The sequence below is a fragment of the Coenobita brevimanus genome, chromosome 23 (genome assembly GCF_032717465.1).
Source record: "Coenobita brevimanus isolate Jiangsu-jjx chromosome 23, ASM3271746v2, whole genome shotgun sequence".
NCBI classification, from domain to species: domain Eukaryota; kingdom Metazoa; phylum Arthropoda; class Malacostraca; order Decapoda; family Coenobitidae; genus Coenobita; species Coenobita brevimanus.
The window spans coordinates 4114320-4131606 of record NC_136976.1 but is presented as its reverse complement, the minus strand read 5'-3'; the positions used below and the strand labels follow the sequence as shown (position 1 = coordinate 4131606).

Genomic DNA, 17287 nt, shown 5'->3' with positions numbered 1-17287 from the left:
CCTTCAGGTACTCAGGGTATGTCAGCTTCACAAGTAAGTGAAGACCCATTCATACATCATAACTAACTTCCATGCAACTGTAACTTAGTAATGAAGTTGGTAAAGTAGCCCAGTTCTTTCAGGTGAAAGCAAACCAACTACAGTGCCTTGGCCCAGAAGGAATGCCAAGAACAGCATGAGGGTTTAATGCAGGTCAACATGGCTTTGTAGTTTTCATTTATAGGTCAAGCCACAGCAGTCTGCCCTCTATAATGCCTTTATATATATATATATATATATATATATATATATAATTTCCTCCATTGACTAATATCATAAGCTGGAGGAAGATTGTAATACTTCTCTGTCCATAGTTAATTCTCCCTGATATGATGCATCAGGGATCAAAGTGTTGGGCATGCCCCAAGTATTAGCAGACAAGTGTGAAATAGTAACCAAACTTTTGTCCCTCACTGTACACAGGTCAATAACAATCTGTTTATAACAGAATAAATTTATTTTAAGCATCATCATTCACTTCAGTACACATGCTGGCACAGGAGGCTTGTAACATCTCTTCCTTGGTGTTGTATTTTGCATACAGTATTACACTTTAATTCTCTCAAGTTACTTCCACTGTCTTAATACAGTTTGTATCAGTGACATACAAAAGCATACTGTGCTGAACAAATCACAAGGGAAGGGTTGTTATGAAGTTTCCAAGATCAACTAGAGATACAGGCCATAATGCCACTCCCACTGGCTTGAGATCAGCTTCCCGATGCCACCCGACAGAAGACTGCAGTGAATTTCTCCCCACTGTTCCTGCTAACCTTCTGACCCTCCTCTGAACTCTCGTATAGCTGCCCAATCACTGGATCGTCTTCCTGTACAGAGATAGGGGGCGTACACTTAACTTTTTTATCATCATCATCATCATCATCCTGACCCCTGTGTCTCGCCAAAGGATAGGATGAGGCTGGGTACAGAAAGCAAGAAATAGCCAGACAGAGGGAGAACTAATCAGCAGGATGCCCTATACACTGTAACTGACTAAACACACATTCACTCACCATTTAAACCCCCGAAATCCTGACCACCTCATCATATTGATGCCTTTTTTCCCATCTAAGGATGGGATGATGAGAAGGGCATACATTTACTTCATCATTATTTGATTAAACCTCTAATTAGTTGTATTTTCATATTATTATTGCAACCAGCAGACGATTTTTATACAACTTGGAAAGGAGTGGACTGCATCAGGAGGGAAGCAGAAAGGAGAAGAGAGAGAAGGTTTTAACATGCTGAGAGGACAGATCTGGGGAGTTGGGTGAGGAGGTGTAGACTCTTTTGGGCTGTGGGACTCATGACAGAAAGGTGGCCCAATGAAGACAGAGGATGAAGTGGTATATGCTGACCTTGGATCTAAAAGCATTACCAAAAAGGCTGGTGCAGAACCGAGCAAGACAGAGGAGTGTATCAGATGAACTTGTCTGACATACAGTAAGGTCCCAGGTTCTGTCACCCTCGACTTGTGTCAATCTCGAGGTTACAACAGTCCGCTACAAAGAAATTTAAAAAATAAAATAATGAAGAAATAAACACAGAGTGCAGCTTTTAAAGTGTTGCTGTCTGCCGCGACATGTCTCTTTCCACTCTATTCTCTTCTCACTTCTACTTTATTTCCTCTCCTCCTTTGTTCATCCCCTGCCGGTTCCCCATTCCTGTTTCCTTCCTTAACTCCCCCCTCTATTATCCCCCCTCTCATCCTCATTCTTTTTCCTTTCAGTCCATTTCCTAACTAATCCTTAATCCCTCATCTATTACTTGTTCCCCTCCCCATTCCTCTCTTCTTTCCCCTTCCCTTTATTCCCTTCTTTTCCAAGCTTCCTACACCCGTTTATCCTTCTCTTCACCGCACACATCATGCTTCCTCCCACACCCCCCCCCTTTTTGTTGTCCTCCCTTCCCTTCTTCCTTCTCATCCCTTTAATATACTCTCCCCCTTCTCCATTCCTCTCTCCTCTCCCTTTTTTTTTTTCCCCAATCGTCCCTTTTCCCTTCAATTTCTTTCATTTCTCCCCTTTTCACTCACACCTATCTCTCTTCTCCCTTCTTCAGTTCATCATATTCTTGTCTGGTCCATCCTGCATTGCCTGTCCCACTTATTTCACATCATGTCCCCACCCCCCAACTCACTCCCTTGAAGAATTAATGTACGATGTGCAGTCAGAAACTTGAGCTACATCAAAATCGAATTACGTCACGTCTCAGGAACGGAATTCTGACATAACCTGTATATACATGGAAACAGGAGTAAAACTGAAAACGATGATGAAAAAATTATTATTCTCGCTATGCCCCGATGACTTCATTTAATTTAGGAGAGAACACATGCGAGATGGGTTAATGGAGGTTATAATGATCAATTCTAGATCATTCATCCATCCATCGTCCGATCCTACGTTGCCCCCTGAGGAGCGTAGATCAAGCTGAATGAAATCACCTGAAGACTGCGAGAAACTCAAGAATATGTCTCCAAATTCAAGAGGCTAAAGGCATGAGGCCCAACTGTGTCCCCGATGGCATTACAATGACAGAAAAAAAAATCCAGTGGCCTTTGGAAGCCTGAGCCTGAACAAGATATAAGCTCCAGACAGATACTGTAAAAATAACTTATAACCATTAAGTTTAATTTCCTTTGCTATCTGTAGGTTGGGGCACTCACCATCCACTCACTCTATGTACTGCTGCTCTTGGGTGACTGCCCTTTCCTCTCTTGCTTCCTCTTCTATCTTTCTTTCTTTCCTATTCCTTCTGTCTACAGGTGACTCAATACTGAGTGACATGCCAAATGGTTTCCTGCACACCAGGAAACCATTTACTATGCTGGGTGGTAACCATCCATCCATTCATCATCCAATCCTACGTTGCCCCATGAGGAGCGTAGCAGCCCAGGACTAGGCAAGTTGGTCCTGACATTTAAGATGAGAGTGACCAGACTTACTCATCCCTGAGTGGCATTATGTGAGCAATAACCCCAACCATCCCTTGGATATAAACCTTCACAGGCTCAACCAACTGGAGCGCTGCAATTACCCACTAAACCACCAGGCACCATAATCTGGTTATATGGTTACCACCCAGCGTAGTAAATGGTTTCCTGGTGGACAGGAAACATTTGGCTTGTCACTCGATGTAAAGTCACCCATAGGCAGAAGAAATAGAAAAGAATGATGGAAGGAAAGACAAAAGAGGGAGTGTAAAGTCACCCGCAGGCAGAAGAACGAGGAAAGAATGAAGTAAAGAAAGACAGAAGAGGAAGGAGGGATAGGAGGTAGGAGAGCAAAGGGCAGACACCCGAGAGCAGCATTGCATTGAGTGGATGGTGAGAGCCCCCACTAACCATAACCACATAACCAAGTTATGGTGCCTGGTGGTTTAGTGGGTAATGAAAGTGCTCCAATCAGACTGAGCCAGTGTTGGTTTTTATTCAAGGGGTGGTTGGGGTTTATTGCTCAAGTAATGCCACTTACAGATAAGTGAGACTAGTCACTTTCATCTTAAATGTCAGGACCAACTTGCCTAGCCCCAGGCTCCTATGCTCCTCATGGGGAAACATAGGATTAGATGTTGAATAAATGATTGCTGTCTATACTACTAATATCAGTACTACTGCTACCACTACTAATGCCATTACATCAGACACTACCCACCAGGTTCTCATCCTCCACTCTTGAGAACAGTGGGTGTTGTGTGAAGTGGTAGACCATCCAGTCATGTAGGTCCTTCACGTCTGTCACTGTGTACACCAAACCCTGCAGAAGGAACATCAATAATTATAGTTACCAGCACTCCTTATTTTGGTGCTGTGGAGGGATGCCTTCTTGCAGTAGCACCAACATGATCAGGTGATTTTACTGCCCTGTTATACAAACACCCTTCAACTATCTTCCTTTACACTTACTCCTCACTCTGTTGATGGAGAGGGATGCCTACATGTGAGGGCACTGACATGACCAGATGGATTTACTATATACGGTAGTTATAAAAAAAAATGTCCCTAAACTAACTCCCTATCCCCTGAAAGGTGGAGGTGTACTGGTGGAGAATGGCAGCTTTAGACTGCAGTCCACTGGGTTCATGTTACAGATGAATGTTTGCATAACCTGGCAAAGGAGCCACTTGGTCATATAGGTGCCACAAAGGGAAGACAATCCTGCCCAGCACAGACAGTGAAACAGAATGGTGTAACAAAAGTAACCTTACATGAATTAGTGTCCAAATATAACATTAAATTACCAACCCCTTCTCGTATGACGTATGCGTATTCTGCCAGCAGTGAAGAGTTGATGATACGCCACTTGTGTTTGGCTTTCTTGAAGTGCGGGTCTGGGAACAGGAAGAACATTTTGGACAGCTGCAAAACACACAAACAATTGGATATTACACACACATTCTTGTTGCCTGAGGGGCTTCCCAGTATGTCAGTAGTTCTTTATCAGTACTCAGTTCTGCATATCTATCTACGTCTATCTATTGCCTGATGCCTTAATCTCGTAAAAGGTGGCCACAAACAAATAGCCTCCTTGTCGCCCTGTCCCCCACCAATTCACTGCCCTGCTCCCAGCGCACAACCCCGTCCTCATATACCTCTCCACTCCATCCCTTCCTCTCATACTTGGCCTCCTCCTCCCTCTCCACCTCACTCACATACACTCTCCTTGTTAGTCTCTCACTCTCCATCCTCTCCACATGACTAAACCACCTCAATGTGTTTATCACATCCACATCCACACAACAACGCTCCTTCACTTCCTCATATGTAAGTCTACCTCTCCATGTAACTCCACATGCTCCTCTCAGATAACTCATGTCTATTGCTCTCACTCTTGACTTGTGTCATTTCAACAAGATCCAAGCTTTATTTCCACACATTAGAATTGGTATCACAATACTGTCAAGCAGCGACTTTTTTACTTCCATGCTCACTCCCCTGTTTGTTATCACTGTTTCAAAGAACCAGCAACCTTTCTTCCTTGTTGTACTCTTTCAAGTACTTCACCCTCCAAACTTCCATCCTGACTCATCATACAACCCAAGTACTTATATGCACTCATATTTTCCATTTCCTCATCATCCAACCTCACTGTAAGCTACATCCAATAACTTCATTTCTCTCAGACACCATAACTTTACTCTTCCCTACACTCACCTTTACATTCTGTTTCTTATACAGTCTCCCATATTGTTATACGGTAATGCAGTACAGGCCTGTATACTTTTATGGATGGGATATTATGAGTACTATACTTTAGCTGATTGAAAAAGCAATTACAGTACCTAACGGATGAGAATTCTGGTCACTTGGAAAGAACAGTACTATGATACAATATAATAAATAACATGAAAATATCATGAGGTTCTGTTACAGCAATGGGTTTTCCTTTTCCTGTATTTGTTCACAGTTTCAGTTTTTGTGTTACATGTTTCTTACATTTTGATCTCATCCATATCTTTTAGGCAGTGAGAACAGTGACGGCAATGATGATGTACTGTACTGAACACACACATAAACACACCAACACTACTTTATCTTCTAAGCATTCTATTTTCACTACCATTAGTATTATCTGTCATCCACTATCTCAAAGGTGTGGATGAAATGGAGAAACAGGAATACAGAAACACAAGCCATTATCAGCAACCAAACTGAATTTCTCTCTTTCCCTCTCCTTCTCTGCTCATCTCCCTGTCTCTCACTGCTCGTCTCCCTTTCTCTCTCTCCTTCTCTGCTCATCTCCCTCTCTCTCAATGCTCGTCTCTCTCACTCCTTCTCTGCTCCTCTCCCTCTCTCACTGCTAGTCTCCCTCTCTCTCTCTCCTCTGCTCCTCTCCCTCTCTCACTGCTTGTCTCCCTCTCTCTCTCTCTCTCTCACTGCTTGTCTCCCTCCCTCTCTCTCTCCCTCCTTCTCTGCTCATCTCCCTCTCTCACTGCTCGTCTCCCTCCCTCTCTCTCTCCCTCCTTCTCTGCTCATCTCCCTCTCTCACTGCTCGTCTCCCTCCCTCTCTCTCTCCTTCTGTGCTCATCCCCCTCTCACTGTTTGTCTCCCTCTCTCTCTTTCTCTGCTCATCTCTCTCTCTCTCTCCTTAACTGTTCATCTCCCTCTCACTGCTCATCTCTCTCTTTCTCTCTCTCTCTCTCCATATTCTCATATTTTTAGTCACACACATAATAAAATATTGTACACACATTTATCTCCTTTTCTCACCTGACCCTTTTCAAAATAGTTAGGCAGATACTTCATAGCGTTAGTTCGTACACAGGCAATATTCTGGTACCCCCCTGGGGCATCCGATTTCTGCTCACGTAAACTCCGGATACGATCTACCACGAAGTCCGAAACCTTGACCCTAATCTCCATCCCCAGCATTAGGGTCTCGGGAAACAGCTGTGCGAGAGCCACTGTTGAAAAAAGGGAGGGAGATTAATTTCTTGAATAAGGGTGGTCCTTTTTCGTATTTTCTAGCTGTTTTGATTCTTTTGTTTATCTATCTCTCTATCTATCTACTGTCAGATGCCTTACTGTAAACCCATAAGCCTAAGGATGGCCAGAAATAAATTGGTTCTAGGTTGCTTTGTCCTAAAGTCGTCTACCTACCCTTCCTCCAACTCATCCCTCCCACCCTCTCGTCATCTCTCTCTTCACTCCATCCCTCCATCTCATCCTTGGTCCCACCCTCCCCCTCTTCCCTTCCATCTCATTCACATACACACTTGGGGGTAGGGAGGGAGTGAAGTGGATAAACAAGGCCATATCTAACCTATCCAAAATGAAAAGTCTCTCCTCAAATGACAAAATGCCTGGTGATACAAAGTACTGTACAATACATAAAGCAAGTACACAGACTGAAGGGGATGCTGTTGTTGTTGTTGCTGTGCATGTGAACCAAGTGGACTGCAGAAAACTGGCCACTTTAGTATGCACTCCCAGATATCTATCATTTGTTGAGGCTATACTAAGGGATTTTCTAAGTTTTCTGTGTTATGAGATGAGGCTGACAGTGTTAATAAAAAAAGGTCTGAGGCAGCTATACTCTTTTCACTTTAACTTGGCCTAAAATTGATACCTCTCCATCCTGAATGCTGAGGTGGAACATGAAATTAACACATTATGATACTGATCACAAAGAAGTGCTTATGGAAAGGATGTAGAGCCTTAGTATTGTCTTCTTCTGCTACTGAACTACACAAAACAAGCTGCAAAAGGACAACAATTTAGCCTCAAGTGAAAATAAGTGGAGTATAATAAAAAGGGCACTCCTTATTTACTAACCCAGCAATCCTCCATATCCACATCCGATGTCAGCAAACTCGACCTTCCTTGTGCCGTCCCCAGGAAAATACTTGGGATAATGGGCACTCCAGTCCATTGCAGCCGGACATACTGGGCTGCAATGTTATTACAGTATTAGTATCATTATCATTATCATTATTATTATCATTGTTATTATTATTATTATTATTGTTATTACCTACGATTATCTGCTTAACCCTGACACTACTGTACTTATTAAGGTCATACTGGGCTGCAAAGTTAAGTCGCTAGTCATCATCATCATCATTATCAACATCATCACCCATAATCACCAGCCCGCCCTCACCACTACTGTAATTAAGGCCAGACTGGGGTTAACTGGCAATCATCATCTGCACTAACAATCATCAGCTTAACTCCTTCACTACAAGGACATAATTGGGAGAAAAGGTTTACTAACTTTTTATAGCCACTGCCATCTGCACCACAATAAATATCTGGTATACTTCAGCGAGATGTGGGAGCACGACTTAAATATTTACACACACACACACACACACACACAAAGTCTACCCCTCAACTGATTCAGAGACTTCACAAAGGTATAAAGAAGTGCAATGATACGTCAAGACACAGGACTGAAGAAAACTCCAAAACAAGTAGATCCCAGGTCTCCTTGAAGATTACCAAATACTTTACTGTACCCACACAACACTTAAAATCAGTTCTGTGGGCTATGCAGATTGTGGGGTTTATAGTCATGTGCAACAGATTCATACTCTGAAGAAGGGATAAATTTAAAAAAAAAAAAAGGTGAATTTTCAATGATGTCAAGAATTGTAAGAACATAGCCTAAGAAAGGAGAATAGGTGCAGCAGGCTGGACAGCCCAAGCTAGGCAGTTCCTAGACTACTACTACAATAGACAAGGGTAACAATGAGGGCTACATGTAAACTATTAAATCAATATTAAAAGTACTTTAGAGACGTTACCATGAACGTAAAAAGAGCTTGAGATATGCATGTTAAACACAGTTTTTACTCTGTACTAACACAGCATGACGGATCTGACAGATCCCTAACCCCTCTCTGCTCAGTTAATGGCCAAGTGCATTCAGATTGAAGGTTAATCTGACTAGCAATCAAGATTTATCCTACATCATCACATTTATGGCTAAGTGTATTCAGATTGCTGGGTTACACTGACTAGCAACCATGGAGATTCAATCTATCTCACAACTATGGCACAGTGAATTTCATGTAACAACCATGAGACATATAGTACTGTATCGGTCGGTATTCAAGTTGTGTGACCATGCAGTGTGTCAGGTGAAAGCTTTTGGTGAACTCACGATACACTTACTAATCAAAATTGTGGTCAGCTATGGGGTTGGAATGGGCCCTCTGTCTGTAGTACTTCTTCTGAGGCAACTTGGGCATACTGGCACTCTAAGATCCCTTAATTCACTTTCAGCTAAATAAAACCGTCATACGTAACAGGAAGTCTCTGGCCCCTCCTCTCTCTCGCTGAAAATAATCATCTGGAGTTTGGTGGAATACATTGCTAAACCGTTCCGACCATGAATATTAATATGGTACCAGCTAAAACTATCTCACGCTAGCTGAAATAAAATACAAGACAAACATGACCATGAGAGTTTTCTGCCAATTTTACGATGATCTTCCGCCATGAGTCTGGTACAGCGTTGCCACATTATCTTACTTTGCGTTCACCTTTTGTATATAAGCTTTTCTCCTTTCACTTTCATGGCATAACGTTTACCTTTTCAATGCCTTATCAATTACTATAAAAATGAGTTTCTGTATACTTTATGACGATCTTGGAGTCATGAGTTTGTGGGTTGTATTCATGAACTTGTTTTGTGCACAGAATCCTTTATCCTCAACACTGTGCTCTCACCCATAGTTACCAACACCTCGCAACCAAACTCAAGTGAACACTGGAATAGTTAATACGGCAAGATAATATAATGATTCCCTACAATAATTACCTCCTACTGATATATATACGCCATAAAACTGCCCAAACTGAGTACTTCCCAACTTGCTACTTGTGTAATAATATAGTTATCATCATTTCAGCTGTTCAGAGTTCCTGTTGCCTACCACGAGTACTAGCTACTATTGTACATACTGTATATACATTTTACCTGAGTGATTTTACAACTGCCAATGCAACAACGAAATGAAAAAGTACAATTTGTAAAGAATGTGATAATCCCAAAGCCATCAGTCTGGTACAGCGATGCCACATCACTCAAATCCTGCTTTTCATATTATGATCCTTGGCTACAATACTCGTCATTCTTCAACCTCATCTGTGACTCTTCTACTTAATATAATTTACCCATGCCAATATATTAATTAACTACAAAATTCTCGAGTAATACAGTGGTGCCACATCACTCCTCACATCTGGGCTCACTTTTCATACACGAGCATCAATTACTACACACATACCTCTTCAACCTCATCTAAACACTATTATTCACAACTGCTTGTGTAACAACAAACAGCAGAGGTGCTTCTTTTTCAAGACAGTAACGAGTGACTATTACAGTGGTGCCACATCACCCCCTCAGCATTTTTTTTTTTTTTGTTCTTTTCTACTTTAACTTATTCAAGTACTATATATCATTTTTCCATATCATCTTTACAAATATCAGTTTGATGACATATTGTAGAGTTCGTTACTTAGAATAACGTCCAAACTTACTCCTATTTCTCATTTGCTACACCACTCAGCATCCATTCATGTTCCTGGATATCATGCTTGAGTATTGACTACTGCTAGAATCTGTTGTATATCCTACTCTACATAAATCTCAGTTAGCAACAAGCAAACCATGTAAGTACCAATAACTGTATACGTGATCTCCATGACATGGGTGATACAGTGGTGCCACATCTACCTCGGCACACGTTCTATTTATTTATACCTAAAAGAAAAAAAAGACTATTCTCCCTTACGTTGCATCGTTGTCACAAATGCCAAAGTAAAAACAGACTGCAGATATTATAGAATTTAAAATAAGTAATGGCCAAATATGTGCCACATCTCCGCAATCTCTTCACTTTTCCCTATTTTCCTACAGTGCAGTGGATATTGTCTTATACTGATCTAATCTCGTCTTCTTCATAAATACCAAGTTGATGATACACTGCAGATTTATTATGAAAATTTAGTTGAGGAAATTGTCAAGGCACAATTTGCGTTGCCACGTCTCTGTACTAATTTTTTTCTACACGAATCCTAGCGACTTCATGAATAATTTTCCATCTCAATTTCCAATTGCTAATAAACACTCTATAAGTACTGTCACAACTGAACCTGTTAATATGGTAATTTTATGGCCATCACCCGTTACAGATGTGCCACATCACCAATGCATTTGGCTTTTCTTTTACGACAGACTGGCTACCTCGCATATCACTCCATACATTATTCGTCACAAATATATAATTATATATTATTCTTCAAACCTAAGTCTGAATTAATTATATTGGTGTATATTGCAACAATGTAATCTCGAGGTCACGAGGCTGGTACAGCGGTGCCACATCACCCCTGCAGCCAGAGTTCACCTTTTCTTTAAATGCGCGTTTACTTCATATTTTATTTTCTACCCGTTTAACACAAATGCCCGCTTAATAACAATTTAAATACTGATTTGGCTTTGTTTAACGATTGTGATGATTTCAGTGCCATGAGCTGGTACCGACGTGCCACCTCACCTTCGAAGTATTAAATTTTTCATTCATAATAAACATTGGATAGCACATACTTCACTCGTCCAACCACATCATTACAGACACAAATGTAATACCAGATACATAACTATTTCAGTCATGGACACAGCACGTTGCTTTGTCTTTCCTCTGCATCAGCCTTTTCTCCCTCGAAGAACACTGGCAACGCCAAAAGTCCGTCTCAAATGTTTCAGACTATGACAACAGTTTTAAGGACGTGTTGTGTTTTAATGACTTTCATCTTCGTAGCAAATTTGCCAAACATTAATCCTGACCGGCTGACTGCATAATTCCTCTATTATGTACGATTACGCCACCGCGGGATGAGGAAATTCTTGTTAACCAATCTCCTGAAGCAATCATCCCTCCTTGGAACTGGCCAAAAATGACCTTGTAGGGTGTGAGGCTGCAGACGTGGCGTAGGTCTAAACAACAGAAAACGACAACCCGCACATTTTAAGGTTTAACTACTTTAAAATCCTTGGATCATCTTACACGCTACATCAGTCAGACTTCCAGCTATTGAATCAACATTTTCAATCCTCTGAGATCACTTCCAGACAAATAAATTTGGTGTCAGCAAAAATGTAACGTCTCTATTGTAAAGTGAATATTCGGACTCACTAAGCTGAATAAAATCGTCTGGCGTACGTTTAAATACAACACAAACACCAACAGAACTGGGCTACCGTGTAATGGCTGACCAACATCCTTCATTTACGGATAACCAAGATCATTTATATCCACTCAATCCTCACTATCACAGAACATAATTCGTGAAAATAACACAAGGGTATGTGGAAGAGCTTTATTTAACTTTATTATCACTGCTAACATTAAGCAAAATCTCCTAATATGCTGCTATACTGTTTTTACTCTAACTTGGGCCAGCTTTTCGTCCTTTTGCTGCTTATATCACGCAGGTCAGTAGCAGAAAAAGGCAATGCTACTCCTCTACATCCTTTCCATGGCACTTCTTCGTAGCTAGCATCATATTCTCGTATTGATCTCTTGTTCCTGTTGCTCATGGAGACCGCAGTTTTAGGCCAAGTTGGAGTAAAAAGGGTCTAGTTTTGTCCCAGGTAAAATCCGTTTCAGCCCACTACAGACTTCCGGTATTTTGTTCTTGCCAGTTGATAACCATTCCAAGACACTTTTCTTCTATGGCGTTTCAAATTGCGCATTGGTGAGATTTATAGGCTACATATGAACGGTCGATTCTGGATGCTGGTCAAAAACCATTGAACAAAGTGCCTTAAACGCCCTACAATCAAAACTGAGTGCACAGAGGTGTATGTATGACCCTACTTTTTAATGATCATTTATGGAACACCTATAGTTTAGTTACTGAGCCATCATCCCGTATCCCACATCAGTCAGTAACAATGCAGAATGGTTACTATCATCGCCCACAATGGGTTTTGTCCACACCTTCGCCCCCAGTTTTAATAAGAGCCTTAGAATGGTTGGTTTAATCGAATGGCAAAATCAAACTCCCGGAATTCCGTCTCTGGGTGAAACTCGAGTAATACCCACAACTATTGATTGCCACACAGTGCCAGGGGGATGTGTGGTATATTGGACATTTACGATACCTGAGCATACAAACTTCACACTCAATATCATGTGTACGTATAAATGATGCTCGTATGGTATCGTTTTCAATATGAAATATATAATATTCCAGATAGTATAATTGCACGAGCTGAGTGAACACCAACGGTCTACTCCCGTCGGAAGGTAGATCGAAACAGGCTGGGAGAAGGGCTTACCTGTGCCGCCACCATCGGATAAACTCGTTTTAGTACATTAAAATATCCAATGCCAAATTTTACTTTCATTATCATTGTGTACTAGAAATCAACACAATTTTTCTATTAAGAGACGCTTGCCGATATGTCTATATCATGACTCTAGTAATACATCGGTAGTCTGATTGATTGTAAGATGAGTGGTGTTTCAGTAATAATGAATATAATTCTATCCGCTGTCCGCCTACACTACTCTTCGAGCCTTTAGGACGATAGACTCACTTCCACCTCCATTTTCTCTTTCCCCGCCCAGTTTGCCCGGGTGATGCTCGTCGCTGAGCTTAGCAGAGCCCAGTTAGGACGTCATCAGGGAGAGCTCGACATCAGTCTTACTTTGACCGTTGTGGAGTGAGGATTTCGCAGTTTGCCATGAGAGGATTTACAAGAGTGCTTCAATATGGAGTGAGATAACTCGATACATCCCCATGTGCACGTTGGAGCAAGATGGTGAGAGAGACTCGGCATCTCTGGGTAGGAAATTTACCCGAGAACATAAGCGAAGAGCGAATTAAGGAACATTTCAAACGGTACGTGAGGCGTGTTATGGAGTCCAAATTTCTATGTGGTGCCACTGGGATCGTGCAGGACCGCCATTTTGGTGCCTGTGCGTGCGTGTGTGTGTGTGAGCAGCCTAGTGTACATAGCATAGGTCGGCCTTTCACTAATAATGCCGGTTACTATGGCCACACGAGTTAACCATATTAGTGAAAAATATTAACCAGCGACCGTCTTTAGCAAAGTGTTCATTCCAAAACCTACACCCGGTTAATTCCTGGTAATACTCAAGCCTCACTGGTCCATGGTGGGATGTGTGCGGATATGTGGTCAGTTCCCGGCGATTCCTGGTTCATTCCCAGTGATTCCAGGTCATTCCCGGGGCGACACCTGTCCAGTTCCCAGTGATTCCAGAGTTGTTTCAAGGGAATATCTGGCCAGTCCCTGGGAATTGCTAGAAGTACTGGGTGGTTGTTAATTGATCTGTTTTGTGGTAATACTGGGTCAGTTCCCCAGTACTTCCTGGCGAGTTACCGGTGAATCCTGATTGATTACCGAATTAGTACATGGTCAGTTACCGAGTCATTTTGGGCCATTTACCGGTGCTTCCAGGTCAGTTATTGGGTAATTGCGGGAAGTTAGTGGTGATGGTGATTGCAGGTGATTACAGGTCAATGTGTGGTGCGTGTGGTGGTGGTGGTGGTGATGGTGGTGGTAAAGTGGTGACGTGCCTGCTTGTAGTTCAGCAGACCAGGGTAAGTACGGTAACCTCTACCTCACCTTGCCGGCTCTGCAACATAATATAATAGCTTGTATATTTTCATTTATATATATGTATATTTTTATTATATATACTGTATGTATATATATATATGTATATTTTCATTATATACAGTATATTATATATATGTACACAAAATGCTGGTAATTATCTATTCAAGTGTTCGTCATACTGTATTTATGTACTAGTATTTTATCGGGCGGAAACCTGCTCTTCATATTGCAAAGGCTAAGAGGGAAAATTTGCATTGGAAGAGTTTGTGCCTTTGCTGATGGGAAGGGAAGGAGCTCTTTAAACTTAATAAATACCTTGGTGGCAGCAAGACTTGAGCTGTAAGTATTCCACACATCCTGAAGGGGTGTGTCATCAGGAAGTCTGTGTAGACCTACATTTATAAGAAATTTAGTTCATACTTTAAGAACGTTGCCCGTATATTTACCTCAGTCTTCTGAATGTCATTACCGGTACTCGATTCACATCTGACCCTCACAGTTATTGTTACCGGTACCCTTAAATCTATCCCTTTTATTGCCCCTAAATCTATCCCTTCTATTGCCCCTAAATCTATCCTTTGTTGCCCCTAAATCTATCCCTTCTATTGCCCCTAAATCTATCCCTTCTATTGCCCCTAAATCTATCCCTTCTATTGCCCCTGAATCTATCCCTTTTATTGCCCCTGAATCTATCCCTTCTATTGTCCCTAGATCTATCCCTTCTATTGTCCCTAGATCTATCCCTTCTATTGTCCCTAGATCTATCCCTTCTATTGCCCCTAGATCTATCCCTTCTATTGCCCCTAGATCTATCCTTTCTATTGCCCCTAAATCTATCCCTTCTATTGCCCCTAGATCTATCCCTTCTATTCCAAGATCTATCCCTTCTATTGCCCCTAGATCTATCCTTTTTATTGCCCCTAGATCTATCCCTTCTGTTGCCCCCAAATCTCTCATCTATCTTGCCCCTAAATCTGTCCTGTCTATCTGTCACCCATTTGTCTTGCCCCTAAATCTGTCCCATCTATCTAGCCATTGCTGTTAAATCTATCCCATCTATCTGTTGCCCCTAAATTTATCCCATCTATCCATTGCCCCTAAATCTATCCCTTCTATCTGTTGCCTTTAAATCTATCCCATCTGTCTTTCCCCTAAATCTGTCCCACATCTATTGCCCTTAAATCTATCCCTTCTATCTGCTGCTTTTAAATCTATCCCATCTATCTTGCCCTTAAATCTATCCCATCTATCTGTTGCCCTTAAATCTATCCCATCTATCTGTTGCCTCTTAATGTATCCCACCTACTTATTGCCCCTAAATCTATCCCTTCTATCTGTTGCCTTTAAATCTATCTCATATGTCTTTCCCCTAAATCTGTCCCACCTATCTATTGCCCTTAAATCTGTCCCACCTATCTATTGCCCTTAAATCTGTCCCATCTATCTGTTGCCCCTAAATCTATCCCTTCTATCTGTTGCCTTTAAATTTATCCCATCTGTCTTTCCCCTAAATCTATCCCATCTGTCTTGCCCATAAGTTTGTCCCATTTATTGCCCATGTATTCTATCCCAACTACTTCCCTCGAATCTACTCCATCGATTGCCCTTAAATCCAACTCTTGTAACCATAACCCCTGATATATCCCATCTGTTACCCCTTAAGTCTATCCTGTCAGTCGTATCTCTGTCCAAGCGTGCCGTGTCTCGTCTATTATGATATAAAAGCCGTTGCCTTGGAACTTATTTACATTGCCTGTATGCATTTCTAAGCTAAATCGGTTGCATACTAAGCCAAATCGGTTGCATAGTAAGCCAAATCGGTTGCATGCTAAATTAAATTGGTTGCATGTAAAGCTGTCGGTTGCATGCCAAATTAAATCAGTTGCATGCAAAGCTAAGTCGGTTGCACGCAAAGCTAAGTCGGTTGCATGCAAAGCTAAGTCGGTTGCATGCAAAGCCAAATCGGTTGCATGCAAAGCCAAATCGGTTGCATACTAAGCCAAATCGGTTGCATGCTAAGCCAAATCGGTTGCATGCTAAGCCAAATCGGTTGCATGCAAAGCCAAATCGGTTGCATGCAAAGCCAAATCGGTTGCATGCAAAGCCAAATCGGTTGCATACTAAGCTATATCGGTTGCATACTAAGCTAAATCGGTTGCATACTAAGTCAAATCGGTCGCATACTAAACCTACCGGTATTTATGATGTATAAGATGATTCTACGTTCCCTTTGGCGTTATCATTTCGACAGGACGCTGCATCTTTATTTTATAAAAGATGAACAGGGGAAGGAAAGCCAAAAAACATGCACCAAATTGCAGGTATTTTGTGAGGTGGCGTGGATAATAAACAGTTCTTTTTATTTATTTATTTATTTTTTTGTTATACGATGCAGTTTTTTTTGTTTTTTTGTTTACAACCGCTAACCGATCATTCCCCTCCCATGCTTTTCAAAACCGTTACCCAACCTATTTTGAATTTCCAGAACGGTTAAATTATTGTTCTGTATCCATCGCAGAGCCAATCAGACGGAAACTTGTGACTTGAATGAATTAAACTTCCTTTGCTAGTTATCTCGTTCATATTGGAATTTGCGTATCGTATTTCCTATTTCCTCTGTATGAATGAACGGTATGGCACTCGAATATTTGCGCATACAGTATACCGGAGTAGCTAGTGTATGTACTGTTATCTCTAGGTGTCTATGAATGATCAGATATTGGTTCCTAGATTGTTTACTAATATCGCCAGGCTTTTTGAGAGGTGGTCTTGATTTTCGAAGTACCATAGGGTTTTTACTCCCTCCCTCCCTCTCCCTCTCTCTCTCTCTCTCTCTCTCTTTCAACCTTTAAAAAGTTTGATGCTGTAATTTCGAAATAGGTCGAGTTAATTTTCTCTCTTTCAGCCTTTAAAAAGTTTGGTGCTTTTATTTCGAAATAGGTCGAGTTAATTCTCTCTCTCTCTCTCTCTCTCTCTCTCTCTCTCTCTCTCAACCTTTAAAAGTTTGGTGCTTTAATTTCGAAATAGGTCGAGTTAATTTCTCTGTCTGTCTGTCTGTTTCTCTCTCTCTCTCTCTCTCTCTCTCTCTCTCTCTCTCTCAGCCTTTAAAAGTTTGGTGCTTTAATTTCGAAATAGGT

At 41.4% G+C, this 17287-nt stretch overlaps 2 protein-coding genes across 4 annotated transcripts in view; one reads left to right on the top strand and one right to left on the bottom strand.

Moving 5' to 3' along the window:
• Positions 1-477: 477 nt before the first annotated feature.
• Positions 478-12802, bottom strand: LOC145392833 (tRNA (guanine-N(7)-)-methyltransferase). 3 transcript variants are annotated; one of them, XM_080267117.1, is made up of 7 exons: positions 11160-11178; positions 8663-8840; positions 7319-7434; positions 6254-6447; positions 4289-4402; positions 3699-3800; positions 478-866 (listed from the first exon to the last, which is right to left on the bottom strand). In XM_080267117.1, the coding sequence occupies exons 2-7, from the start codon at positions 8737-8739 to the stop codon at positions 750-752; spliced, it is 720 nt and encodes a 239-aa protein (XP_080123243.1). In that variant the 5' UTR covers positions 8740-8840; positions 11160-11178; the 3' UTR covers positions 478-749. The 3 variants fall into 3 exon arrangements, with proteins under 3 accessions (XP_080123243.1, XP_080123244.1, XP_080123245.1); XM_080267118.1 differs by lacking the exons at positions 8663-8840; positions 11160-11178 and adding an exon at positions 12666-12802; XM_080267119.1 differs by lacking the exon at positions 8663-8840 and having other exon boundaries at positions 11160-11193.
• A 442-nt stretch (positions 12803-13244) lies between these two features.
• spen (spen family transcriptional repressor split ends) overlaps positions 13245-17287 on the top strand; it is a 183586-nt gene continuing 179543 nt past the window's right edge. Inside the window, exon 1 of the mRNA XM_080266962.1 lies at positions 13245-13408. Coding sequence (XP_080123088.1) covers positions 13326-13408 — 83 coding nt within the window. The 5' untranslated portion in view covers positions 13245-13325. The remainder of the gene's footprint in view (positions 13409-17287) is intronic.

Excerpts from the sequence above, each read along its gene's own strand:
- LOC145392833 (XM_080267117.1), bottom strand. The coding sequence starts at position 8,739 with ATGCCCAAGTTGCCTCAGAAGAAGTACTACAGACAGAGGGCCCATTCC. Across the intron at positions 7,435-8,662 it reads GCTGACCACAATTTTGATTA|CCCAGTATGTCCGGCTGCAA; the intron begins GTAAGTGTATCG and ends ATAACATTGCAG. Across the intron at positions 867-3,698 it reads GAGTGGAGGATGAGAACCTG|GAAGACGATCCAGTGATTGG; the intron begins GTGGGTAGTGTC and ends ATCTCTGTACAG.